A 27,178-nucleotide genomic window follows, 5' to 3' on the forward strand; every position below is an offset into this window, starting at 1 on the left:
TCTGACAAACACCAATCTCTTCTCTGTATCTATGAGCTCCATGTTTTGTTATGTCTTTTGGAAAATTTAGGCCACTTACATTTAAATAATTATTGATTGGTATGTACTCACTGCCATTTTCTTATTTGTCTTCTGGTTGTTTTGTAATTTGTTTGTGTGTTTTTTTTCTTAACCTCATTTGTTATGATTTGATAATTTTTTGTAGTGCTATGTTTAGATTCCTTTATCTTTATCTTTTGGGCAGCTACTATAGATGTTTACTTTGTGGTTATCATGAAACTACATAAAGCAATTTATATTTAAAATAGTCTATTTTAAGTTGATAATAACTTAAATTGAATGTATTTTAAAGCTCTTTATTCTTTTTAAAATATAGTTATTGATTTAAGAGAGGAAGGGAGTGGGAGAGAGAGATAGAAACATCAATGATGAGACAGAATCATTGATCAGGTGCCTCCTGCATGCCCCCTACTTGGGATCGAGCCTGCAACCTGACTTGGAATGGAACCTTGACCTCCTAGTTCATAGGTCAATGCTCAACCACTGAGCCACACTGGCAGAGTCTATATTTTTAATTCCCTATCTCACATTTTAAGTTTTTGATGTCACCATTTACATAATTTTATCTTGTGTATCCCTTAAAAATTATTGTAGTTATTATTTATCTTTTAATCTTCATACTAGCTGTATAAGTGAATAATTTACCTCATTAGATTATTCTGAAATGTATATTTACTTGTACCAATGAGATTTATTCTTTCCTATGTTTTCCTGTTACTAATTAGCCTCCTTTTGTTTCCTTACAGAAATTTATTTAAAGTATCTAGTAATATCTGTCTACTGGTGATGCTTTTGCTTATCCAAAAAATCCTTTATCTCTCACTTAATTCTGAAGCAAACTTTGCCCAGTAGAGTTTGGAAAATTTTTTTCTTTCAGTACTTTGAATATATCTTGCCACCCCCTTTCTGATCTGCAAAATTTCTGCTGAGAAATGTGCTTTTAGTTGTATTGGGGTTCTCTTGCATGGAAAAAAGTAGAAGTCAGGATGGAGGAGTACGTGCAAGAGTCCTGCCTGGTGAATTATGGATGACTGTGGTGGGGTCTTTATGATGGGTACCATAGGTAGTGGCATTTTTTAAGCAATCAAAGGTGTTCACAATTCTCCAGTGGAAGTGAACCACAGACTACGAAGGAGTTTGACAGCTGTTAAAACCAGGGCTCCGAAGTTGGGAGGAAGCTTTGCAGTTCAGGGAGGTCAGTTTTCCATGATCGACTGCAGTATGTTTCAAGTTGGGGGGAAAGAGGACCCCTGAAACTCCAGTAAGAGTGGAGCCTTAACAGGAGCCACTCTGGCAGCAAGAAATGGACCAGTGGCTGTGGTTGGGTCAGCTGTGATAGGTGGCATTCTCTAGCTTTAATTGAAGGAGCTGGTGTTTTGTTGATACGATTTGCCTCTGCACAGTTTCTTAATGGTCCTCAGTTTGCTCAAGTCTCTTCCCAGTTGCCTTCAGCCTGGTTACAATCCTCACCTTTTAGGGACTATGGACAATATCAGGACTTCTCTAACAGAATGAGTTCTAGTTCAAGAAAGGATCTCAGAACATCAAGTTGCAGACTGTTTTTAAAACCGTAGGTGGGACACCTATGGCCAAATAGGCTTTGAAGAGAGATTTAGCACTTTTTTCCTATTTAAAGGAACATGGGGGACATGTGAAAAGGTTATTCATTTATTTGTTTACATGTACTAGTAGATTGCATTTTCGATCAAAGTTAAATGTCTAGTATATTTAAAAGAAAACATACTAAGTGCTTAGAAGATGAAGGACCTGAGGGCAAGCAGCAGTGAAACATGGTCATCATCTCCTTGGTGTCCCCAAGCAGCAGACACAAAAATTGGGGGTGCTAGATGAGTGTAGAAGCTTTTTTCTGGGAGATACTGCCAACCTGGAACCAGGTAGAGGGAAGGAGCAAAGATGACACTGACCAGCCTCCATCCCTGGAGAGGAACTCAAGAGGCCCCCTAGATGTATGCCAAACCAGAAGCCTGCCCCTCTGCCCAAAGCTCCAGGACAAGCAAATAGGCCTTTTTCACAGAAAGTCGGGGTGTGTGTGTGTGTGTGTGTGTGTGTGTGTGTGTGTTTCAGTCTACTGTGTGCGCTGTGCACAGTGTGGTAGCCAGCCAAGAACTGTCCCTCCATTTGTTACAGTGTCATGGGATCGGACCATGAATACAGATTCTGCACATCATTAGTGCTAGGTGATTGGGAGTGTCCCTTGAGCAGCAGCCACAAGAACTAGGGCAGCAGACATATGAACACCCTCCTCTCTGGGAGATACCCTCGTGCTCTGCAGCGCAGCAGAGGGAGAGCTCGAAGATGGCACTGGCCCTCCAGGATCTCTGGAGAGTTTCCAGTCAGCCCTTAGATGTGTGTTTAATTAGCAGCCTGCCCCTCAGGACGTAGCTATGAAGACGAGCCAGTGTGCCTCTTTCACAGAAAGATTTGGAACTCAGTCTTGCCTCTTGCTGTGTCCTGCCAGTTTTATTTGGTTAAGAAATCTTTCATTTGTTACCGTTCGGTGGGACCCGTGAGCTTTAGCTTCGCTGGCTACCAGAGCCAGATGATCTAGAGGTGTTTGTTGTTCAGTAGCCACAAAAACGGGACTCAGATTGGGGTATAAGCTCCTTTCCAGGAGATACCGGGGAGCTTGAGTGAGGCAGAGGAAGAGTAAAGGATGGCGCCAGCCAGCTTCTGTCTTCATTAGGCCCGTATATTTGTATTAAATTAGATGCCTGCCCTTCAGGTTGACCCTTTAAGATAAGCAAATAAGCCTCTTTCACAGAAAGTCTGGGCACTTTTCAGTCGACTGCCTCTTTGCTGGGCTCTGGGCTGCGTGACTGCATGTGAGTTCTTTAAGAGCTGTTCCTCAGTTTGCTATGGCCTGTGCGTATCATAGAAACTAGCCCTGTTGGCTTGCAAAGCTAGATATTTTGGAGGTTTGTCTCTGAGGTGCAGGTTTTAAAAGTTGGGGTGTCCAATGTGGGGTTCAAACCCTTTACTCCTCAGGGGGAAGGTTGACTTCCTGACTAGGGGTCGCTGCACTGGGGTTGGAGTTTATGGCGAGATTGTGTCTCAGCTCTCTTAACCTGTTTCTAAGTGGAGCTTTTTCTCATTCACCTGATGTGTAGGAGTTGCTCAGCTGCTTTTTGTTTTTGTGTCCCCCCCCCCCCCCCCGCCGGAGGAACTTGTTTTGTATGTAGCTATAGATCTGGTGTGTCCATGGGGGGAGGTGAGTTCAAGATCTTTCTGTGTCATCTTCTTCTAGTAATACTTCTTAGACCACTTTTGCATGAGTTTTCAGCTCAGAAACGGAACTAGGGTCTAAAACATTGGGTGACCTGGCCTAAGAGCATTCATAACAGGAAGCAGATTCTAAGGTTGAGATTCTGTAATTGAATCACTTACTGGAGAGAATAGCGACAGGAACCACATACAAGTGGAGTGGTGATAACTCCTGCATGTTACACCATCACATTGCTGAGACTTACCTGTGGTAGATTAGAATAGTGTATAGAGAGAAGGGAATGTATTGGCCACACAGTATCTCAGAATTTCATGACATATGGGGCAAATGATGTTTATGGGGGCTGTGGAATGGTTTGTTACTGTCTGCCACTGATATGCTTGAAAAAAAGAAATGACAAGTTCAGGTCAGGCAGTTACCAACTTAGCACACAGTGTGACAATCAGTGGACACTTCAAAAACATCATTTTTTTTTTTTTTGTATTTAGATAATAGACTGGACTGAAGAGGAGTTTTTAATTTGTCTTTATGGACAGTAAGAGAGTGAGTCACTGAGGAACGTAGTATAATTAATAGATAGTATTGAGGGCCAAATTTGAAGACCAGCTACAAACGTTGAGGCATGGTGCATTTAATAATTAGGTTTTTGCTCATTCTCATCTTTTGAGATTATCTGGAGTTAATAGTTGTTGTTTTTTTTATATTTGTTTAGTTTAAAGTGTCTTTATCAAGATTCTATACCGTCTCTTCAACAGAACTGTGAAATTCTCAATACCATGGCTTGTCAGTTTTTGTTTGTTTGAGATACCCTCCTGATACACCACCCCCCCCCCCCGCCCCGCCCAACACACAAACATTTTACCTCCCTCAATCTAGACTAAATACTTGTTAGTGACCTTGAGGTAGGCAAAGATTACTTTGATAGGACACAAAAGGCAAAAATTGTACCAAAAAAACCACAAAAAACAAAAAACAACAACTTGGAAAGTTGAGTTTCATTAAAATCAAGAATTTTTGTTCTTTGGAAGATGTTAGGAAAATGAAAAGGCAAGTCACAGTCTAGAAGAAACATTTGCCATAAATTTATATGAAAAAGGACTTGTATCCAGAAAAAATATATAATAAGCTATTATAACAAAATAAGACAACCAAATAAAAGTGGCAAAAGATTTGATTAGACATATCACAAGAGAAGATATATGAATGACCATAAATACATGAAAAGGTTCTCAGTGGCTTTGATGATCAGGAAAATTTAAATTAAAACATCAATGAGATACAACTATATACCCATTAGAATGTCTAAATTCTATATAATAAAAGGCCAGGACCATAAGTGTAACGACTGGAATGACCACTTGACCAGTTGCCATGAGGTGTATTGACCACCTCTCGGTCCCTGCCCCGCAGGCTCTGATCACAGCATGGCGAATGGGGGGGAGGGGCGGCGGCCGGGTGGGACTGGGGACTGTTGAGCAGCGGCTGGCTGTGAGCATCCAGTGGTGAATGGTGGTGAGCATTGCTGGGTGGCAGCGGTGAGGTGAGCATTACTGAGCGTTGTGGGGTGGGGAGCATCGAGGAACGTCGCGGGGTGGCTGTGGAGAGCGTCGTGGAGCATTGCCGAGAGTCACAGGGTAGGCATGCAGCGGAGGGGAGCGTCGCAGGGCTTCACGAGGCGGCTGTGGAGAGCGTTGCGGAGAGTTGTGGGGTGGGGAGCTTCGCAGAGCTTTGCGGGGTGGCAGAGGTGAGCATCACAGAGCGTCGGGGAGCATTGCGGGGCTGCGGCGGGGAGTGTTGTGGGGTGGGAAGCTTCGTGGAGTAGCAGAGGCAAGCGTCACAGAGCTTCATGGGGCGGCGGTGGCGAGTGTCATGGGGGCAGCGGCAGCAAGCTAGCATCGTGGGGAATCAAGGGGTGTCGGACATGGCCCTGATCGCAGGCTAGGCCTAGGGACTGTACTCGCGCATGATTTCGTGTGCTGGGCCTCTAGTTGGAAAATAATGATAATACCAATTGTTGAGGATGTGGAACAACAAATGCTGCTGATGAGAATGTAAATTGTTAAAAACTCTTTGAAAAACTGTTTAGTAGTATCTTCAAAAGTTAAACATATATCCATCATACAGCTCAGCCAATCTACACCTGGATATTTTTGCATAATAATTACAAACATATGTCCACACAAAGATTTGTACATTAGTTTTCACAGCAGCTTTATAACTAGAGGCCCAGTGCATGAAAATCATGCACGGGGGGCGGGTGTGTCCCTCAGCCCAGCCTGCACCCTCTCCAATCTGGGACCCCTACCGGGATCGGGCCTAAACAGGCAGTCAGACATCCCTCTCACAATCCAAGACTGCTGGCTCCCAACTGCTTGCCTGCCTGCCTTCCTGATTGCCCATAACTGCTTCTGCCTGCCAGCCTGATCACCCCCTAACCAGCCCTCCCTTGCCAGCCTGACTGATGCCTAACTGCTCCCCTGCCAGCTTGATCGCCCCCAACTGCCCTCCCTTGCAGGCCTGGTCCCTCCCAACTGCCCTCCCTTGCTGGCCTGATTGTCCACAACTTCCCTTCCTTGCAGGCCTGGTCCCTTCCAACTGCCCTCCCCTTCTGGCCATCTTGTGGCGGCCATCTTGTGTCCACATGGGGGCAGCCATCTTGTGTGCTGGAGTGACGGTCAATTTGCATATTACTCTTTTATTAGATAGGATAGCCAAAATTGTAAGCATCCATATATACTCATGAATAAGAGAATGGGTAAACAAAAAGTAGTATGTCTATACAATGAAATACTACTCAGCAATATAAAGAACCAACTACTGATACACTTTGGTGAATTGCAAATTAAGCTTAGTGAAAGAAGCCAGCCTCAAAATTTGAGTACATACTATGTGACTGTAGTAAAAATTCTAGAAAATGCAAACTAATCTAAAATTAAGAATGGATAGTTGCCTCAAAATTTATTAAATTATACACTTTAATGACTGAATTATACCTCAATAAATTTGATAAAAGAGGAAGGGAGGTTGGTACTGGTGGATTTGTTAATTTTGGGTGAGAACACAACTCAGGGCACAGCATTTGGAGATCAGAATTTTCCTCTTGTCTGCCCTTGGGGGCACAATGACAGTTTAATTAGTTATCTTGAAATAATATATCATACATATATCATCTAGTATGACATTTAGTAAAAACAACTAAACTGATTAATTAGTCTTTTAAATAGAAACTTCTAAATTGTGTAAAATAGTAAGTACAATCACTTTTAGTTTAGTCTACATAGAAGTGTTTAGTAGTAGTTTTGTTTTCTGAAAGTTTTTGGGTGACAGAGGCCTCAAGTGAATGGTGCTAATGTGGTGTTCAGACTACATCATTAAGGGGCAATTGCTTCCTTCCTGAAAGGGATAGTACTCCCTGCCTTATCTTTAAATTATTTTAGCTGATTAACTTATTTATCTAACTATGTGTGGGTGTATTTGATATCAATACTTCCTACACTTGCCAGGAATATGACAAGAATCATGTTTGTGATATTGCATTGAAATTTTGAGTAACCTTTATACTAACTAATCACTCACTTTCGAAAAGGTGATTGTCACTAATTTTTAGTGTCCTTTCATAAATGTTCAAGCCCTGGTCCCAGTAGAGGGTTTCACATCTTTTCAGTGAGGTTAGTGGAAAGATACGGGTTTTGGAGCCAGAAAATCCTGGTTTCAAGTTCCAAATCTGTAACTAATTGACTGTGATTTAGTCTTATTACATTTGTCCCTTGAGCCTGTTTTCTCATCTGTAAGAGAGACTAACAATTCTAGAGTTGTAAGGATTAAATAAAATAGTATTTATGTACTAGTATTAATGCCTGGCACATAGTAGATGTTTAGTAAATGTTATTTCCATTCCTGATAGCCATGCTTCTGGTACATTGTATCTGGAGTCCTCCTAGTACTGGAAGCATTATGTATTATACTCTAGTATTTTCCACTTTTATTAACATACTTTCTGAGCTTTATATTTCAAGTTCTGTTTTCATCTATTCATCTTGATTTAAAACATATGTGTTATGAGCAGTATGGTTTCTGGTTTATTCACTGAATGTTGACTCTGATCTATATCTCTGAGCATATCTCAGAGAGTGAAAGCTTGTTCTCAAAGCAGTGCTGCTGTGTAGATTGCGTTATTTACACCAGACACTTTACTTCCCTTAGTTAAGGGTTCAGTTAGAAGTAAATATATGTGCCCTTAGGCTATTAGGGAACTGGCAAGCCACCATGCAACTTTCCCATGGCTTCCCAGACTCTGACTCATTTTAATCATACCTTTCCCTGTGGTTCTGTTGTACTGAGCCCAGACTAACCCTTGTGGCCATTGCTGTTCCATGGTGGGCAGCATTTAGGCTCTTGGCCCCTGCTCCATGGTCTGGCTTGACCATTATCTTGACATACACACATGATGTCAGTTCTAAGGCTGGTTGTCCCAGCCCTTAACCTTTGACCCAGAGTGAGGGTGGGCAAGAGCTGGGGATATCCTCTCACAGAATACTTTGGAATGCTACCTTCTACAGTGGCTCCGCTTTGCTTTTCAGTTTTCCACAATTGGGAAATAGTGTATCAGTCTTATGAGTGAGAAATGTGAAGGCAATTGAAGAGAAAATCATTCTATATAAGCCTATCTAATAAAAGAGTAATATGCAAATTGACCATACCTCCTCTACACCCACCAGCCATGCCCACCAACCACGCCCACCAGCCAATCAGGAGTGAGTATGCAAATAAACCCAACCAAGATGGCTGCAGCCACAGAGAGCAGGAGGGAGGCTTGGGTTTCCACGGCAATGGAGGAAGCCAAGCTTTCCGCCTGCCCTTGCTGGCCTAGGCCTCCACTCAAGGCTACAAAGTTTCAATTATAGAAGATACATAAATCCCAACAGAAATGGCTGCCACCACGGAGCAAGCAGGAAACTCCAGGCTACAAAGTTTCAATTGTAGAAGATAAATAAATCCCAGATACCAGGGCCTCCACATGGGTCGCCAGGGGGCATGGCTGGCCTGCAAACCACCACAGGCCCCTCGCCCAGGCCGCCCCACACCCTAAGGGAACCCCCACCCTGATCCGGGACACCCTTCAGGGCAAACCAGCCGGCCCCCACCCATGCACCAGGCCTCTATCCTACCTAACAAAAGAGTAATATGCAGATTGACCATCACTCCAACACACAAGATGGCTGCCCCCATGTGGTCAAAGATCCTGCCCCATGTGCACACAAGATGGCCACCACAAGATGGCCAGCAGGGGAGGGCATTTGGGAGGGACCAGGCCAGCAAGGGAGGGCAGTTGGGGGCGATCAAGCCTGCAGGAGAGAGCAGTTAGGGGTGACCAGGCCAGCAGAGGAGGCAAGTTGGGGGTGACCGGGCCTTTAGGGAAGGGCAGTTGCGGGGGGGACCCAGGCCTACAGGGGAGAGGAGTTGGGGGGGGACCAGGCCTGCAGGGGAGGGCAGTTAGGGGGGACCAGGCCTGCAGGGAGGGCAGTTAGGGGTGAATAGGCTGGCAGTGGAGCAGTTAGGCATCAATCAGGCTGGCAGGGGAGTGGTTAGGGGGTGATCAGGCTGGCAGGCAGAAGCGGTTAGGGGCAATCAGGAAGGCAGGCAGGCGAGCAGTTGGGAGCCAGTAGTCCTGGATTGTGAGAGGGATCCCACATTGGAGAGGGTGCAGGCTGGGCTGAGGGACAACCCCCTCCATGCACGAATTTCATGTACCGGGCCTCTAGTCCTATATAATAAAAGCCTAATATACCAAGTGTCTGGTTGTCCAGTCATCCGTTCAACCAATCAAAGCATAATATGCTAATGATATGCTAAGGCTGCTCAGCCGCTTGCTATGACATGCACTGACCACCAGGGAGCAGACAGTCGACCGGTTGACCAGTCACTATGATGTGCACTGATCACCAGGAGGCAGGAGCTGCCCCCTGGTGGTCAGTGCGCTCCCACAGGGGGAACGTTGCTCAGTCAAAAGCCGGGCTGATGGCTGGCAAGTGCAGTGGTGGTGGCGGGAGCCTCTCCCACCTCCGCAGCAGCACTAAGGATGTCCGACTGCTGGCTTAGACCTGCTCCCTGCGGCAGTCAGACATCCCCCGAGGGCTCCTGGACTGTGAGAGGGTGCAGGCCAGACTGAGGAACAACCCCCCTCGTGTGCACGAATTTCATGCACTGGGCCTCTAGTAATGGCATAAAATACATTCTGCCATCTTTGAAAGAGTACCTACTATTGACAGTGCCAGCAGTCTCATTTTTATAGTTTAGTGGATAAAATTAGTTGTTTTTTAAAAAATATATTTTTATTGATTTTTTTTTTTTTAATCCTCACCCAAGGATATGTTTAGAGAAAGGAAGTAGGAGAAAGAGAGAGAGAAACATCGATCAGTTGCCTTCCATATGTGGCTTGTCAGGGAATTTGAAATTCTAGTAAGTTTCTGGTGGTCTTGGGAAGTTACTGCTCTAAGAGCTAACTGCACTTTGAAACTTCCCAAAAGAAGGAATTTAGTGAAAGTATGGCTAGTATTTAACTTGGAGTTATTTCTAATGAAGTAGGCAAATACTTTAATTAGATAAAAATTTAATAGAGAACAGATCAGTGAGTATGCATAAAACAATATGTCAAATGTTGTAGGTTAACAAGCATCACCATACATGGTTACCATTTTTATTCTTGTGATGAGAACTTTTAAGATTTACTTAGTGACATTGAAATATACAATATAGTATTAACTATGGTCACCATGCTGTTAATTACATCCTAGGACTTAATTATTTTATAAGTAGAAGTTTGTAAACTTTGACCACCTTTACCCATCTTACCCACCCATGACTCTGGAAACTGCCAATCTGTTTGCTGTATCTGAGTTTTGTTTTTGCCATTCCACATATAAGTGAGACCATATGATATTTGCCTTTCTCTGTGTGACTAATTTCACTGAGTACACTGATTTTATGATCCATCCACGTTACCACAAATGGCAGGGTTTTCTTCTCTTTAAGGCTAAATAATATTCCACATACACACACTCACACGCACACGCACACACACACACACACCATATTTTTTTTACCCATTCATTTATCAGTGAACATTTAGGTTGCTTCCATGTCTTGGCTATTGTAAATAATACGGCAATGAATATGAGGGTGCATATATCTTTCCAAGGTAGAGTTTTTATTTTCTTTGGATATATACCCAGAAGTGGAATTGCTGGATTATATGTACTATTTTTAACTATTTGAGGAACCTCTATACTGTTCAGTTTATATTCCCACCAGCAATACACACGGTTTTTTTCTCCATATCCTGGCCAACACTAGTAATCTCTTATCTTTTTGATAATAGTCATTCTAACAGGTGTGTGGTGATATCTCATTGTGGTTTGACTTGCATCTCCCTGATTATTAGTGAAATTGAGCACATTTTCATGTACCTGTTGGCTATCTGTATGTCTTCTTTGAAAAAATGTCCCCTGCCAATTTTTAATTGGATTTTTTTTCTATTGAAAGAAATTAATTTTTAAATACATTTAGGATATTAATCTCTTACTGCCTTTTCATTTTGTTGATGGTTTTCTTTGCTGTGCAGAAACTTTTTAGTTTTCAGTCATACTAATTTATTTATTTTTTTGTTCTTAGTGTCAGATTCAAAAAAATCATTGCCAAGAACTATGTCAGGGAGCTTACTGTTTATATTTTCTTGTAAAAGATTTATGGTTTCAGGTCTTATGTTTATCTCTTTAATCCAACTTGAGATAATTTTTGTGTATTGTAGTTTCATTCCTTTGCATATGGCTATCCAGTTTCCCCAGCACCATTAAAGAAACGTTCCCCATTCAATATGTCCTTTCCCCCATTCCATATTTTTGGCTCCATTTCGTAAATTTATCGACCACATGTGCATGGGTTTATATCTGAACTCTATTGTGTTCTATTGATCTATGTGTCTGTTTTAATGCCAGTATATACTGTTTTGATTACTGTAGCTTTGTAATATAGTTTGATATCCGGAAAGTGTGGTGCTTTCTGCTTTGTTCTTTTGCAGAATTGCTTTGGCTATTTAGGGTCTTGTGATTTTATTCACATTTTATGATTGCTCTAGTTTTGTGAAAAGTGCCATTAGAATTTTTAGATTGCTTTGGGTATTATGGACATTTTAACAGTGTTAATTCTTCCAATCCAATAGAAAGCATGGAATATCTTCCCATTTATTTGTATCATCTTCAGATTTTTTTCATCAATGTTTTATAGTTTTCTTTTACCTTATTTATAGGTATTTTATTCTTTGTGATGTAATTGTAAATGGATTTTTTTTCTCAATTTCTCTTTCTGATATTTTGCAATTAGTATATAGAAAAACAACTGATTTTTGTGTATTAATTTTGTATCTTGAAACTTCACTGAACTTATTAGTTCTAATAGTTCTGTGATGGAGTCTTTAGGGTTTTATATGCAAAATATCACATTATTTGCAAATGATGACAGTTTTACTTCATCCTTTATAATGTGGGTGCATTTTATGGTGTTTTTGTTTTTGGTCTAATTGCTCTGATAAGAAAAGTGATGGAAGTGGACATGTTTGCCTTGTCCCTGATCTTAGAGGAAAAGCTTTCAGCTTTTTCTGTTGGGTTTGATGTTAGCTGTAGGTTTGTTGTATATGGTCTTCATTATGTTGAGGTATGTTCCCTCTATACTCACTTTGTTGAGAGTTTTCTTACCATAAATGGATGTTGAATTTTGTCAAAAGCTTTTTCTGCATCTGTTGAGATGATGGGATTTTTATCTTTCATTTTGTTAACATGGTGTATTCCATTGATTTGCAGATGTTGAAACATCCTTGTATTCCTGGAATAAATTCCACTGAATCATGGTGTATGCTCCTTTTAATGTATTGATTAATTGGATTTGCTAATATTTTGTTGATGATTTTTACATCTATGTTCATCAAGGATATTGGCTTGTAATTTTCTTCTCTGTGGTGTCCTTGTCTGGTTTCGGGTATCAGGATAATGCTACCTTTATAAAATGAGTTTGGAAGTGTCCCCTGATTTTCTATTTTTTTTTGAAAAAGATTGAGAAGGATTGGTATGAAATTTTTTAAGTGTTTGGTAGACGTCATCTATGACGCCATCTGGTCCTGGACTTTTTTTTGTTGAGAGGTTTTTGATTATTGATTCAATCTCCTTACTACTAATTGGTCTGGTATGGTGTCTGAGGCAAGTCTGGGTGGTGATGAGGCTGGACTCCGAGTCACAGCAGCTCTCCCCTTCAAGTTGGCGTGGTTTCTGTGCCGGAGCTGGCTGCCCAGGGAGTGCTTGCAGGGGTAGCAGAGGCTCCCCGTCAAGTAGAGTCTGGTCTACCAGCCCCTGAGACTCCTGCAGGATCTAACTGTCACTCACACATTCACACATTCACAAACACGTCCACACACTCCCCTTTCACCCTTTCACTCACTCAGACTCTTCCTCACTGCTGTCCTGCCAGCTGCCATCTTGACTCCCTCTTCACTGATCTTTATTTTATTTAACTTTAAAAAAAACAGCTCTTTGTTTCATTAATCTATTCTATGGTCTTTTAAACCTCTGCTTTATTTCTGCTCTGATCTTTGTTATTCCCTTCTTTTAACTAACTTTGTCTTCATTTGTTGTTCTTCTTCTAGTTCCTTGAGGTGTAAGTTTACATTGGTTGAGATTTTCTTGTTTCTTGATATAGTCATTTATCACTATCAATTTCCCTCTTAGAATTGCTTTTGCTGCTTCCAGAAAGTTTTGGTGTGTTGTATTTCAATTTTCATTTGTCTTAAGGCATTTTTTGATTTCTTCTTTGACATATTGGTTGTTCAGAAGCATATTGTTTAATCTCTGCATATTTTGCTTTTTCCAATTTTCTTGTAATTGATTTCTAGTTTCATATCATGTGATAAAAAAAAGATGCTTGAGATAATTTTATTCTTTTTGCAATTCTTATGACTCATTTAGTGACCCAACATACGAACCATCCAGGGGACTGTTTCATGTGTGCTTGAGAATGTATGTTCTGTTGCTTTTGGATAGAATGTTCACTGAATGTCCGTTAAGTCCATCTGGTCTAACGTAGTTTAAGGCCAATGTGTCCTTATTAATTTTTTATTTGGATAATCTATTTATTGCTGAAAGTAGAATATTAAAGTTTCCTATTATTATTGTACTAGAGGCCCGGTGCATGAAAATTCGTGCACCCCAGGGGAGGGGTCCCTCAGCCTGGCCTGCACCCTCTTGCAGTCTGGGATTCATTGGGGGATGTCCGCCTGCCGACTTAGGTTCGCTTCCGGCAGCCAGACATCCCTCTCGCAGTCTGGGAGCCCTTGCTCCTTACCCCACACCTGCTCACTGCTTCTTAAAGCTCCGCTCGCTGCTCCTTAGCGCTGCCTCGGAGGCGGGAGAGGCTCCTGCCACTGCCACTGCGCTCACTGGCTTCTGCCTGTGGGAGTGCATTGACCACCAGGGGGCAGCTCCTGTGTTGAGCGTCATAGGGACCGGCCCGTCATTCCTCCGTTTGGTTGATTAGCACATTACCTTTTTATTATATAGGAGGATTGCTGTGTATTTCTGACTTTAGGTCTGTCACTATTTGCATATTTATAAGCATAAATATTTACAAATAATACATTTTCTTATTGGATTGACTCCATTATAATCAATCATATAATGACTTTCTTTGTCCTATTACAGTCTTTGTGGTAAAGTGTGTTTTGTCTGATATAAATATAGTTATACCAGCCTTCTTTTGGTTTTCATTTGCATGGAATACTTTTTTTCATTCCTTCACCTTTAGTTTTTGTGTCCTTACATCTGAACTGAGTCTCCCAGATAGCATATAGATGGGTCTTTTACAAAATTAATTATTAAGCCATTTTGTCTCTTTTGATTAGAGAATTTACCTTTAAAATAATTATTGGTAAGTATGTAATTACTGCCATTTTGTTAATTGTCTCCTGGCTGTTTTATAATTCCTTTGTTCTTTTGCGCTCTTCCTTTGTGATCTAATTAATCTGTGGTTGTATGCTTAGATTTCTTTTTTTTAATCTTGTGTATCTACTATAGGTGTGTATTGTTTTTTGGTGTGGTTACCATGAGGGTTATATAAAAAAACTTATGTCTGTTTTGAAGTTGATAACGACTTAACTTTGAACACATTTTAACACTACATTTTTATTCACCCCCACTCACTTTATATTTTTGATGTCAAAATTTACAGCTTTTTATTTTGTGTATCCCTTAAATAATTATTGTATTTATTTTTATTCTTTTTAACTTTTTTCCTTTCACACTGCCTTTGTAAGTGGTTATCTTTTAGTCCTCAACTTTTGACATTTTACATTTTAATGTGTGTTGGTGTGGGCCTCTAGGTTCATCTGTTTTGGAACTCTCTGGGCTTCCTGCATCTGGATATCTGTTTTCTTGCCCAGATTAGGGAAATTTTCATCTATTATTACTTTGAAAATGTTTTCTGCCCCATTTTCTCTTCTCCTTTTGCGACCTCTATAATGGGAATAATGTTGGTCCACTTGATGTTGTCCCATGAGTCCCTTAAGCTATCTTTACTCTTTTCTTTTTGTTCCTCTAATTGGATGAGTTCCTCTCCACTGTCTATGAGTTTGCTGTTCCTTCTGCTTCATCAGTTCACTGTAGAAACCCTCTATTGCATTTTTCATGTCAGTTATTGTACTCTTTGTCTCTGTGACTTCTATTTGGTAATGTCACTTTGTTGGAATTCTCACTTTGCTCATGTATTTCTCTCCAAGCTCCTTGAGCATGTTCATGACTGCTATTTTGAACTCTTTATCAGTTAAATCACTTATCTCCCTTTCATTAGGTCTTTTCTTAGTTTTTATCTTCTTTTGTATGGAGTGGATTCCTTTATTTCTTCAATTTTTCCTTGACACTCAGTATGTTTCTATTAGGTAAAATAGTCACCTCTCTCAGTTTTGAAAGAGTGGCCTAATGTAGGAGATGAACCATATTATTCAGCCCTGTCCAGGCTGTTGGTTGCCTCTCAAACCTTTGTCATTGTCCAAATGGCCTCTTTTATTCGGAGTTGCTCCCAATAGTTGCAGATGTGCCAACACCTGTCAATGTCCCAATGGATAAGACCTCAGTCAGCATCTAGATTCAGGCTGATTGGAAGCCAGGCTCTCAGACAGCAGTTTCTGAAGTATGGGAATGTGCCTCTTTGAGAGGAATACTGGGGGGAGGGGGTTTCTGTCTTCTTCCTCCACACTGAGCCTTGGGTTGTAGCCAGTAAAGGGCTGTTAGTTGGCTTTTGTCTAGTTCCGTGGTCGGCAAATTGTGGCTCGCGAGCCACATGCGGCTCTTTGGCCCCTTGAGTGTGGCTCTTCCACAAAATACCACGGCCTGGGTGAGTCTATTTTGAAGAAGTGGCACTAGAAGAAGTTTAAGTTTAAAAAATTTGGCTCTCAAAAGAAATTTCAATCGTTGTACTGTTGATATTTGGCTCTGTTGACTAATGAGTTTGCCGACCACTGCTCTAGTTGAACCCGTGAACACAAAGCCCACTGGCCACCAAGGCCATGGTCTCAAGGACGTGTCCTTTGGGCAGCAGCCACAAAAACTGGAGTGGTGGATGTTCCATAAGCTTCTTCAGAGGAGACAAGAGTAGCCTGGGCTGGGCAATGTAGGCACCAAATAGTGCCTGCTGGCCTTGCCATTTCTGGAGAGGATTTCGGTCAGCCCCTAGAAGCCTGCCCCTTAGGCCACAGCTATGAAGACAAGCTAATTGTCCTCTTTCTCAGAAAGATTGGGATATGTTTCAGTCTGCTGACTGTATGCTATGACCTGTGGCTGGGGGTAGTTGGCTAAGAACTGTTTCTCCATTACAGTCCTGGGGGCCCACAAAGATGAGCCCTGCTGGACACCAGAGCCAGGCGAACAAGGGGTGTCTTCTGGGCGGCTGCTTCAGATGTGCGCACAGCTCGTTTTCTGGAGGTACCAGTGACCCTGGAGCGAGCAGATGGAGTGTGTGAAGATAGTACCTGCCCTCTGAGGTCTCTGGAGATGCACAGTCAGCTTTTAGAGTGTTTCATTAGATGCCTGTCTCTTAGGATGCACCTATAGCTAGGCCCCTACATGCGTATTAAATTAGATGCCCACCCTTCAGGCTGCCCCCTTAAGATAAGCAAATAGGCCTCTTTCCCAGAATGACTGGTCACTTTTCAGTCAGCTGTGTTTGTGCTGGGCCCCAGGGTGGGTGAGTCTGTGCGTGGGAACCCTTTAAGAACAGTTTCTCTGACTGCTATAGCCTTGTGGGTCTCGTGCTCAAAAGCCTCATTGGAGTTTGAAGGGAGATATTTTGTGGGCGCTTCTTTCATTTGCAGGTCTTAACAGTTGGGGTGCTCAATGTGCGGTTCAAATCTCTTCACTCTTCAAGGAGAAGTTTGGTGTTTGTAGGTTTGTTCTGCTGAGGTGGGGTTTTTGGCAAGACTGTGTCTGAGCCTCTCCTGCCTGTTTCAGGGCATTTTTTAATATTCACCCAATGTATATGAGTCACTCAGCTAGTGTTGGGTTTCTTTCAGAGGAGATTATTATGTAGTATGTTCAGGATCTTCCTGTGTTACATCTTGAGCCAGCACGCTGTATATTTAATTTCTAAGGGAGAGATATGATATGTGGTCACAGAATGCTTCTACCTGGGCCATCACACAAACCAATGTTATTTGCATGCATACACACAATGAACTAATGTGGTTTTCAGAATTCTAAGAGGGCTCCAACTATGTCTCACTTGCTGTTGTACACTCACCTTCTCTCAGTTATGCAATCAAACACACATTGCTTTGAAGTGATTTTGCAGACATAATTACGTCCCTAATCCAGTGCTTTTAGGAGGGATTATCTGAGTGGGCTTCACCTCATCAGGTCTTCCCTTGAAAGTGTTTGGGCCCCTGTTGCCAAGAGATTCAAAGAGTGTTGTCTCAGGGGAGATTCTCATTGCTGAGTTTGAAGGTGGCAAGGAATGTGAGTGGTCGGAGAAGTTGAGTGGCCCCTAGCAACAGACTTAGTGAGACTCATGTCCTGCATCTGTGAGGAACTGAGTTCTGTCACAACAACTTAAGCTGCAAAGAGGATCTTGAGCTCCAGATATGAACAATTTAGTAGATACATTTATTTTAGCCTTGTAAAACCCTGAGCGGAGAATCTAGACATATCGTGCCTGAAATTCTAACCTAGAGACCCGTGAGCTAAGAAATGAGTATTGTTTTAAGCCTTGGTTTGCACTAATTTGTTACAGCGGCAATAGAAAACCAAAACAACTGAATATTTTGCTTCACAAAATTGCAACTATGACTTATTAAATATTTATTGATGTTAAATCCACATTACACCAGCACAACAACCCAAAGTAGTATGATAGTACTATTTTTTTTATAAATACAACATAAAAGATGGCAAAATAATGCTACTTAATCCCAAACCCAGAAAATTAGCAAAACGTCATATTCAGAAAAATTTGGCAAGTAAGATATGACATAGGTCATAGTACTACAATATAGGTAGGTCCATGAGGGACTTTGTATAGTATCTTAAATTCCATATTAGTAATGCATATAAGTGTGGCCAAAGACGCTTGTACCACTGCATAGAACATCTGCCACCCGGTGCTCAAGCCTGTTAATCATTTTAAACCTGGTTGGTTGCTGTTCTTACAAAGAAGTAGAAAGCTGTACATGTGAAGCAGTAATATGAAATATATGGGGTGGTACACAGATAAAAAATTACTGTAAAAAATACTATGTATTGAATTGAGTAACTGAGCTTAGAGAGTTCAACATTTTTATTATAAATAATGAAAGATATATGTGTTTTTGCATAAGGAATACAGTGTTTTCTTTTCATAGCAAAGTACCATTAAAACTTCATGTTTTATAAAATTAGGCCAAATTGTTGTTTCTTCTTTTTAAAGTTTATTGGTTCCGACTTAAAACCATCAAGTCTGGTCAGAGTCATCTCAGTCTAGCTGATGCAAAATCATATGCATTTAAAAATCAGTCTTTGCTGAGATGCCTTTACAAACTCCTCAGAACAGCGTGACACCTTCTTAAAGCAAGGTTTCATGTGAGCAGGGATGTGAACTGGTATTTTCCATTCACCATGTCTTGGTGCAGTTGAAAAAAATACATTATGGCACAAACCTGTTTTTTTCTCTCCTAAGTCTCCATTTCCTTCAAGTAGACTAGATGCTACAGGCAATGTCTCTCTTACACCAATCTTGCAGTCTCAGTCCATTGTCAACTTGCTCTAAACATCTAAAATCATCAACTACTACACAAACTCAGACACACTACATTTCCATAGCACAGGTGCTCCAACTTCCAGCTGGCCCTAGATTCCCTGACTTGTGAATGGCTGTGTTTTTTCACCTACATGTGAGGTTAATTAAAAAAAAAACCTGGCCTTGAACATGTCTCCTGCCCTTCTACTTTCATCTAAATGAGTACAATGTAGTAAGTATGTTGGTAGCCTTTTCCTTCGTTCTTCTCTCCTTACTTCTTTCAAACTCCTATTTCCTCCAAATGCTGTATGCCTTGGTTATTTGGGTGGTTTGGATGCCTTTCCTGGAATGGACTAATATATTTCTGCTCTATTCAGAATACTTTATATTATTTATATTTAAATTAGCCATTTAATATGGTTTGTAAATAAGCTTTCTACCTAGGTAGCATGAAAGGAAATAAGACACATAAAAAAGGTCAAGAACTAAGGTGTTACCCTTATTAGAAAACACTTGACAGTATTATATTTAAGGCAAGTAATCCCCTCCTTATGATTTAATATAAAACCGTTTGCAAAGACAAGGCATTAACTTGGATTCTTTTCCTCTTCCTTTTCCATCCTTACATATTGCACTTGGTTCACTGTAGCTGTCTGGATACACTGCCACTTTAGAATCATTTTAGTATTTTCGTGGTACAATTGCTTCATGTTACGCATTGCACACTATCATGTTGTGTAGCACCTAAAGCTAGTGTTTAAAGGCTCTTTGATAATACGAGTTGTGGTTACCTTTAGCATTTCAGACCACTTTAATCACAGCAATTCAAAAGTTTTCCTGTGCAATGTGTACATTTCTATCAGCATCACCTACTTAAACTCTTAAGTTTGGTATATCAAGTAAAAAAAATATTTTGGTTTCTTTTATTTCTTATAGTCAAAGGTATGGTTTTTGCCTTTTACATAGTGACAAAGGCATATGCTGGTCAAGGCAAGGGTGTTTCAGTGTTTCAGCTTTAACAAGAATGTCGGATTACAGGTCCTCACTCTCCACCAGGCCGGCATTCAGTGTCAGGTGAGATGGGCTGGCTTCAGGCTGGAACGCTGCTTTGATGTCTAGTCCCTGGTCCGAAAGTGCTGCATAGCGACTGGCTGAGGGGCGCACTTTCTTTGGCTTGGTGCTCTGTGGCTGCTGATGCCACTGGGCTACAAAAACAAAAACAGGCGCTTTTAACCATGATTACTGGAAAGCCCTTAGATGTTTCAAGTAAATACATGTCTTTGACACACTCCAGGCACATGTTCCTTATGAAGACTGGACACATTGATGGTAGAAATCCTAAAATTTAAGAATAGTTTTGCATTTTATTCATAGGTTGCCGAGTTACTGTCTGTACAGGGTATTGGGACTATAACAGCTGGATAATAAAGACCCAGTGTAGTTATTTTTATTTGAAAATAAATATTTGCTACAGCACAGGGAATCCTTTGAGATAGTCTCTAAGTTTTCTAATTTACCTCCCTCCTCTTTTTTAATTTTCAGAGTTCATAATGTATAAATACCACAATAATTAGAGTAGTTTGGTCTTCTGGATGGATCTTTTAACAGTGATCTATAGGAAGGAATTAGGCAGTCGGGAAAGTTGAGGTTACTCATTTTCTGAAAAACCTTACGCAGTTATTTCTCATTTAAGAAGAGATAAGTTCTTAAATTTTTCTAGTGGTTTTCTCTATGTCAATAGATCACATAATGCTATTGTACTAGTTTGTAAATTCAATAAAATGATTTTATTTAAATTTAGGATGCATAATCACAAATCTGTTGTTCAGCTGCTTAAGATATATTAATGAGAAAAGCACTAAGCCACAAAAGTAGTAAGCATTCCAGGATCAATGGTACACACACTCAGAGTGCAATAAGACATTGTGATAGGATTATAATATAAAGAAATGTTAAAAAAAAAAAGGCAGTCATTTGCAAAACACAGTAACAAGCGTCATGTGAAAAACATGTGGTTATGCCTTTGCCTACGGTTAACGCCTAAGGTATGCTTGGGTAAGGAAGCCACAACTGACTAGTCAACATGCATAGTTTGCTAATAATGCAAAGTTTCTGCATGATACTTGGGTGTTTGTTCTCCTGGTGTAGTTCACTATTAATGTCGAGAAACTATAAATAGAAAGAGAGAGAACAATATGAAATTTTTGGCAGAAAAACACTAGTTTATAAGATTAAATGGCAGTAATGTGATTCGCTGTGCAGATGCCTGGTTTTCCTAATGTAATGGGTAAATGCAGTAAGATGGAGTGGCACTCACTGTAAACGTCCAGCCTGGCGGTGCAGGATACAATCCCAGCTTCGTTCTTGGCTGACACGGTGTACCACCCGGCGTCTTCTTTTGTGGCTCCCTGAATGAGCAGGCAGATGTAGCCATGATTGTCCTGGTGCATGCTGGAGAAAAGGATAAGGCCGTTAGGGTTCCAAATTTGTAAAAAGTGGCTTAGAACACGAAGCATCATTTTTAATTAGGTCATTAGAAACAGAATAGTGTGAGCAGGCGATAATAGGGTCATACTTATTCTGGAGAGGCTGCCAGCCCCATTAAAGTTAATGGGAGAGAAGAGCAGATGTCAAGAGGTTGAATAAATCTGCACACTTAATTTCTAGTTAAGGATCTGCCTTTACCAAACCACTGAACAGTTTCTATCACCATTGCAGCAAATGAATTCATCTTTTCTTTTAGGTATAAAGATAAAAACAAAAAAATCACCGTGAGATTAAATTAGAATGTGCCTCATCACATACCATTATAGCTTCCTTCTAAAGGCTTAATCACACATTAGAGAGTGATTTTTGTTTTGGATGTCATCAGTAGCACGACTCTCACACAGATTTACGTGCTATGTGAACCGTGTTTTCTACGTGTCATTAGGATTAGATTAATTCGTCCTGTAGTCTCACCTCACTCGGTCAGTGCTGTGAGTGAGTGATTCATTTTCTTTCTTCCAAAATATCTGAGGTGGTGGCACTCCTGAGACACGGCATTCCAGTCTCACTGGGTACCCGTCAGCAACGCCGGTGTTCTGCAGCTTCTCGATAAACACGGGGGGTTTGTGTGCCTCTTTAGCTAAGAAAACACGACACGAATGATTTATCAGTGACAGATGAAAGGAGCACTACGAAGAATTCAGAAGCTTTTTGAAATATTCCTTGAACGGATCTTTTATGATACTATTTGTCACTTCAGAGGTGGCACGGTGCTAGTCCTCTCTCCACATTATTCTTTCACCAAGGAAGGTTACTATGCTTCATCCCACTCATTTGTTTCCTCAATGAATTCCAGCCTGACAGGCCCACGCAGTCCACTGGCCATCTGCTCCACAGAATGCCTGTCTGACAGACTGTGTGAGACTCCTAAGCCATTGGCAGCAGCTGGGTTGGCTTCCCTGCTAATTGTGACCACACAGGCCAGCCTTTACCAACCACTGCCACCTAGTGGTGCTGAGGAGGATACGTGTATCTAGGAATTTGATCCCCTTTAATTTCTCTCCCTGCTATCTGAAATGTTTGCTATGAAAGATTCTGAAACTGTAAGTGATGGCTTCAGTGAGAAGTTCTGTAGGATTTAAAAGGGGAAACATAAAGGAGAGGCATTTTCATCTAACTTTAGCAGCTTTAACTAGTTACCTATAAATTATAGATTCTAATTTGTATTTGAAGGGCTATAAAAAGACCTTGAAGGAAGGATAACTTCATTAGTCTGAAAATTCAGAACTGTTAATAACACTCTAATATCACCATCCAATGGGAAATTGTTTTCTTGGATCTGAGGTAGAAACAGTTTCAGAGAAAATAAGGTTTAGTTTTATTTTCTTCTGAACTACCAATAATGAATTTGAGGATACATGTCTTTCTCCACCATTTTCTACCTTCTGGAGTGATAAATATATCAAAGCTAAGGGAAAAACAGGTGAAGATGATAAACATTGTATCTGAAATTTTCAAATACTCAACCAAGACTATCTAAAAAAATGTTTTTTATTGATTTCAGAGAGGAAGGGAGAAAGATAGAAACATCAATGATGAAAATCATTGATCGGCTCTCTCCTGTATGTCCCCTACTGGGAATCAAGCCTGCAACCTGGGCATGTGCCCTGACAGGGAATAGAGCCATGACCTCCTGGTTCATAGGTCGACGCTCAACCACTGAGCGACACCGGCTGGAGTAGAGGGTAGTATTTTTATTGGACTTGACATGGTTACTTGACCTAGGCTATTTTGGGGAAGTAGGAACAGACCCCACTTAGTATTCTTTCTGGGCCCAGTTTTGAAAAGAGCGTAAAATGTATAAAAAAATGTCTTAATGTCATAGCAACTCACCATTAAGAGTAGCAGTTACCATTGCAGAGCATTGCTATGGAGGGTACTGGTGATGCAGAGCTTCATAGATTTAATCCTTATAAAACATGTGAGGCATCATGTTCCCCATTTTTCATATGGAGAAATGAAGCGGCAGAGTTGTTTTATATATGCCCAAGGACACAGCTAGTAAACGAGAGCTAGGATATGGCATCACAGACTTTGCCTCCAATTACTATGCGCTGCCGTGTTCTAACGGAGATGTCTCTTGGACCTCAAGGGTCAGTCCTGAGGACAGGCAGCACATTTAACAGGAGAAAACCAAAGGGTTTAGTCTGATGAGGGAGAGTTAGAGGAGTGAGGGAAATCAATCCTAGTGCGTAGTATACTGAATACTGCACACAAGATTGTAAAGCATGGCTAACACATAGCACCACAGTCCACATATTGACTGCTACTCTATTTCTTCAAAGAACTCGGTGGCTCTCGGTGTTTGGAAGAGCACTAGGAGTGAGCAGACCTTTTGAGACTGGCCCTTAGCTGACTAATGGGACCTGGGCAAGTCACTTAATCTCTCTAATTTCCACATCCCTAAAAATAGAATGATCATTTGCTCTAATTATCTCATAGGGCTGTTGTAAGGACTAATTGAGATAATGTACATGAGGAATAAACATTGTTTCTTTTTTTACAAGAAGAGATATCATAATCTTATGTTCAACTCCTAAGGATGGTATAAACCTTTCCATAAATACACTGTCCTTATCTAAGGGTAAGACTTCATGTAACAATACTTTTACAAAGTTTACCAAACAATATAATCAATTAAAAGGCAATTCTGAGTTTAATGTGACTATGATATTGGGGGTAATGAAATGTTTAAAATTTTGGATTTTGAAATTGGTATACAGTAGGTCCTCGGGTTACGTCAGAGATCCGTTCCTACAGCGCGACCGATTTTCGCTGTAAGTCGGAACCCACCTACATAAGCACCTCTGTCACTCACATGGAGCACATACACAGCAGTAATGAAGTGAAACAGTAAAAAAAAAAAAAAAAAAAAAAAAAAAAAAAAAACTAAAAGAAAGATAACAATTCCGGACCTTTACTTGTGGTAAATAAATAATAAAAAACATAAAGCACATATGTACATACGTCGAAATGACGGAACTTTTTTTTTTTTTTTTAATAAATAAATGGGAGATGGCTACGTAACCTGAGGACTGCCTGTATGTTACTTTAAAAGCTGAGTCTATCTTCAGAACTTCATGCATAAGCAAATTCTTACACATCAAGTTTGGTTCTTGGAGCCCATGCTACTGCTTACTGCCCTTTCCTTATGTAACACTGAGGTCAACACATACACACAAGCAGGATGACCCAGAAAAGCCCAAATCCCTTTCTCTCTTGGCCAGGCTAGTGGGAGAAGGAAAAAATAAATAACAATGGCTACAGTGAAGAAAAATTAGTTTCTGATTTGCTAAGGCTTACAACATGCCCTAATTAGCTATTTAGATGATACAATCTATTTTTCAGCAGTTTGAATTATTCTCCATATTGGTTACTGATGTAGGATTAGTTCACATTTCTAAATCTGATGGTCATTCTTGGAGAGAGGAAGGATTCGCAGCTGAGCCTACCTGCAACCACAAGCTCCAGGCTGAACGAGTTCTGTCCTGCTCGGTTCGTGGCTATACACGTGTAGATGCCGGCATCTCGCGATGTGACGGGCTCTATGATCAGAGAGTGCACCCCGTTCTCACGTACAAGCATCTTGTGAGCGCTGTCGGGGCGGACTGGCTTTCCATCTAGTTGCCAGCTTAGATCTGGGGTTGGTAACCCACTGACCTAAACCAGAAAGAAAATGCATATAAATTTCTCTAATATTAAAACAATGAAATCAAGAGCTAAGAAACCATCATAAATTCCTCCCTTGGTAGTACAAAAGATGGCTTTTAGTATCAGCTCAGGTTCTTTTCTGCTTAAAACCTTTCAGTGGCTTCCTAAGCACTCGTGAGCTCACTTTTAAACATTTCTTATAGAGCAACCTAGAGAAATGGGGATTTTTAAAAAACTTCTGTCCTCATCTTACCTCACCAAGGGTTATAAAGATTACTGGGATGATGTCAGCATAGGGCCCTGAGCTCTTTGACAAAAAGATGCCCCACCATAATAACTGTAACAAATACTCAGCTGGCATTTACCCACTATGAAGCTTCTCGTCAAAGAGTTGCCATAGCTGTGGAGACGGTGGTGCATCCATCAGCAAATAGGGCTATTACTATTATTTGATAATCCTTGAAATTTAACAAGAACAATACAAAGTTACCCAGAAAGCCATATCAACAAATTAGCATCACAATGGAAACATCATAAAATCTTGAGACCATGACAGTTGTGTAGACCAGAGATCAGACAAAAGCACATTTAATTGCTAATCACAAGTTGTGCTGTGAAAGGTATGGATGGCTGCCATCTGTCAACTCTTCAAGCCTTGCCTATGAATGGGGAGAAAAACACTCCTAAGGAAGGCCTTTCTACCCAGCCCACAGTTACTAGTGGGGAATTACATACAGAAAGATGTCAGCTGGACTGCAAAACCATTTTTTTTTGAAGGCCCAGCTCTGCCAAAATCAGCCAGAGAACTCATAAATTCTCTTCCCGCTGCGTGATACTCATTTATACTTCCTAAAAGATGCCTCCCCCCACATGTCACAAAGGTCTAGAGAATTTAAAGGAGAAATATTAAGTACATTTAAATTACTGGTCAAAAGGATGCAGAGATTTGGAAGCAAACAGCAGTAGTTAGGCCCCATGGCTTCTGAGAAGGTCACGCTCTTACGTTCTCCCATCTGTCCACCCCCTACCCCCAGCTCTTCACATACACTGCGTTCCCAGTCGAAGGCCCCTGGAAGTGGAAGGTAGAAAGAGCGAGTGGACACTTGTGGTCAGGTTCCAGGCCTTCCCCAAGTGTGGAAACAAAGGGGCTCTGCTTGTTCCCACTGTCCTCGGTTAGAACCCAGACAAGCAGGACCGTGGACCGCTGAGGCCACAGTGTGTTTAGGAGGAGAGAAGCCGAAAGCAGTGTCCTCTCAGCCCACCCCATTCACAGTGCACCTGTGCCAGTGGGCAGAGTTTAAGGCAAAGGGAAAATGCTGGATTCTACCACCCCTTTTCTAACCCCAACTTTCTTGGTTGCATAAGTAAAGAAAGCCTGATCTCAGGAATTTAAGGTCATTATAATCAGGTCATAATTTAAATAGATGCTTTTAATCTTTTTATACATTTCTACAAGATCTAATTCTTGTAAAAAGTGCTTTTCTAGGAGATAGTGGCACATGGGAAAGCTTAAATATATTGATTTACTTTTTGTAAAAACAAACTGCCCAAATCCTTTAGATCTACATTTGTGCTTTGCAATCCCAAAGAGAACCAGCAGAGGGAGCCTAAATAATGTTTCAAAACCTTATCCATATTTAAGAGCTAAATTTTAAATTTAAGATCAATAAGTAATGGGGAAAACAAACAAGTTTTCCAGAGCAGTGGTTTTTAAACATTTTTTGCCTTAAGCTCTTTTGAGAAATGGATGAAAGCTTTATCACGCACACTTGTGTGCAATTTCAGAGTTCACACATGCAATAAAACCTGGCCTCCCCGAGTTCAGAAGCCCTGCTGTAAAATGGGTGAAAGAAGGCTGTCACTCTCATTTCTCTTAGAAATGGCATATGACTGATTATTACATGTGTTATTTCAAAAAAATGAGAAAGGATAAAACCTCCCAGGGGCTTTCTAGAATATTGTAAATGGGGCCCTAAGGAGCAAACGTATTTACTGAATGTTTGAAAGTGAGGGAAAAGAATGATTCAAAATAGTATATACATACCCCGCATAAATTTCACTGCTTTTTCTTTCTCTTAAGCTGGAACACATATTAAAGATGTCTATTTTACATAACTTTCCCAAAAGAAACGAAAGAGAAACGGCAATGAGGGGAGAAGGGAGACGATCGATTTATAGACAATGGCAAACTCTTACTTTGCAGTCCATTCTGCAGAGTTTTCCTTCCTGCACAGTCAGGTTTCCAGGAGCCTGCAAGAAGTGAGGTCTGAAGAACCGCTCCTGGATGGGTTCATTTTCATCTCCACTGTCCCTGGATCTAGAACGAGGCCTTAGAACAGGATAAATGGTAGACAGTAGTTATTTCCAGGCTCTTAG

The 27,178-nt window shown here is 40.9% G+C and overlaps 2 protein-coding genes and 1 pseudogene across 10 annotated transcripts in view; 2 read left to right on the forward strand and 1 right to left on the reverse strand.

Annotated features, from left to right (window-relative positions):
- LOC307099779 (3-oxoacyl-[acyl-carrier-protein] reductase) overlaps positions 1-27,178 on the forward strand; it is a 65,901-nt gene that overhangs the window by 23,039 nt on the left and 15,684 nt on the right. The window lies entirely within an intron of this gene.
- Positions 1,047-4,130, forward strand: LOC307100343 (mitochondrial import inner membrane translocase subunit Tim17-A-like; annotated as a pseudogene). Its single transcript has one exon. The product of its transcript is annotated as a mitochondrial import inner membrane translocase subunit Tim17-A-like (transcript).
- PALLD (palladin, cytoskeletal associated protein) overlaps positions 17,679-27,178 on the reverse strand; it is a 270,780-nt gene continuing 261,280 nt past the window's right edge. For all 8 annotated transcript variants that reach the window (XM_079771702.1, XM_079771701.1, XM_079771704.1 and 5 more), the window contains 5 exons: positions 26,999-27,131; positions 24,604-24,811; positions 21,566-21,731; positions 20,922-21,055; positions 17,679-19,809 (listed from right to left, as the gene is read on the reverse strand). In XM_079771702.1, the coding sequence (XP_079627828.1) occupies positions 19,637-19,809; positions 20,922-21,055; positions 21,566-21,731; positions 24,604-24,811; positions 26,999-27,131 (814 nt within the window). In that variant the 3' untranslated portion in view covers positions 17,679-19,636. The remainder of the gene's footprint in view (positions 19,810-20,921; positions 21,056-21,565; positions 21,732-24,603; positions 24,812-26,998; positions 27,132-27,178) is intronic.

This window comes from Cnephaeus nilssonii (genome assembly GCF_951640355.1).
Source record: "Cnephaeus nilssonii genome assembly, chromosome: 5".
NCBI lineage: Eukaryota > Metazoa > Chordata > Mammalia > Chiroptera > Vespertilionidae > Cnephaeus > Cnephaeus nilssonii.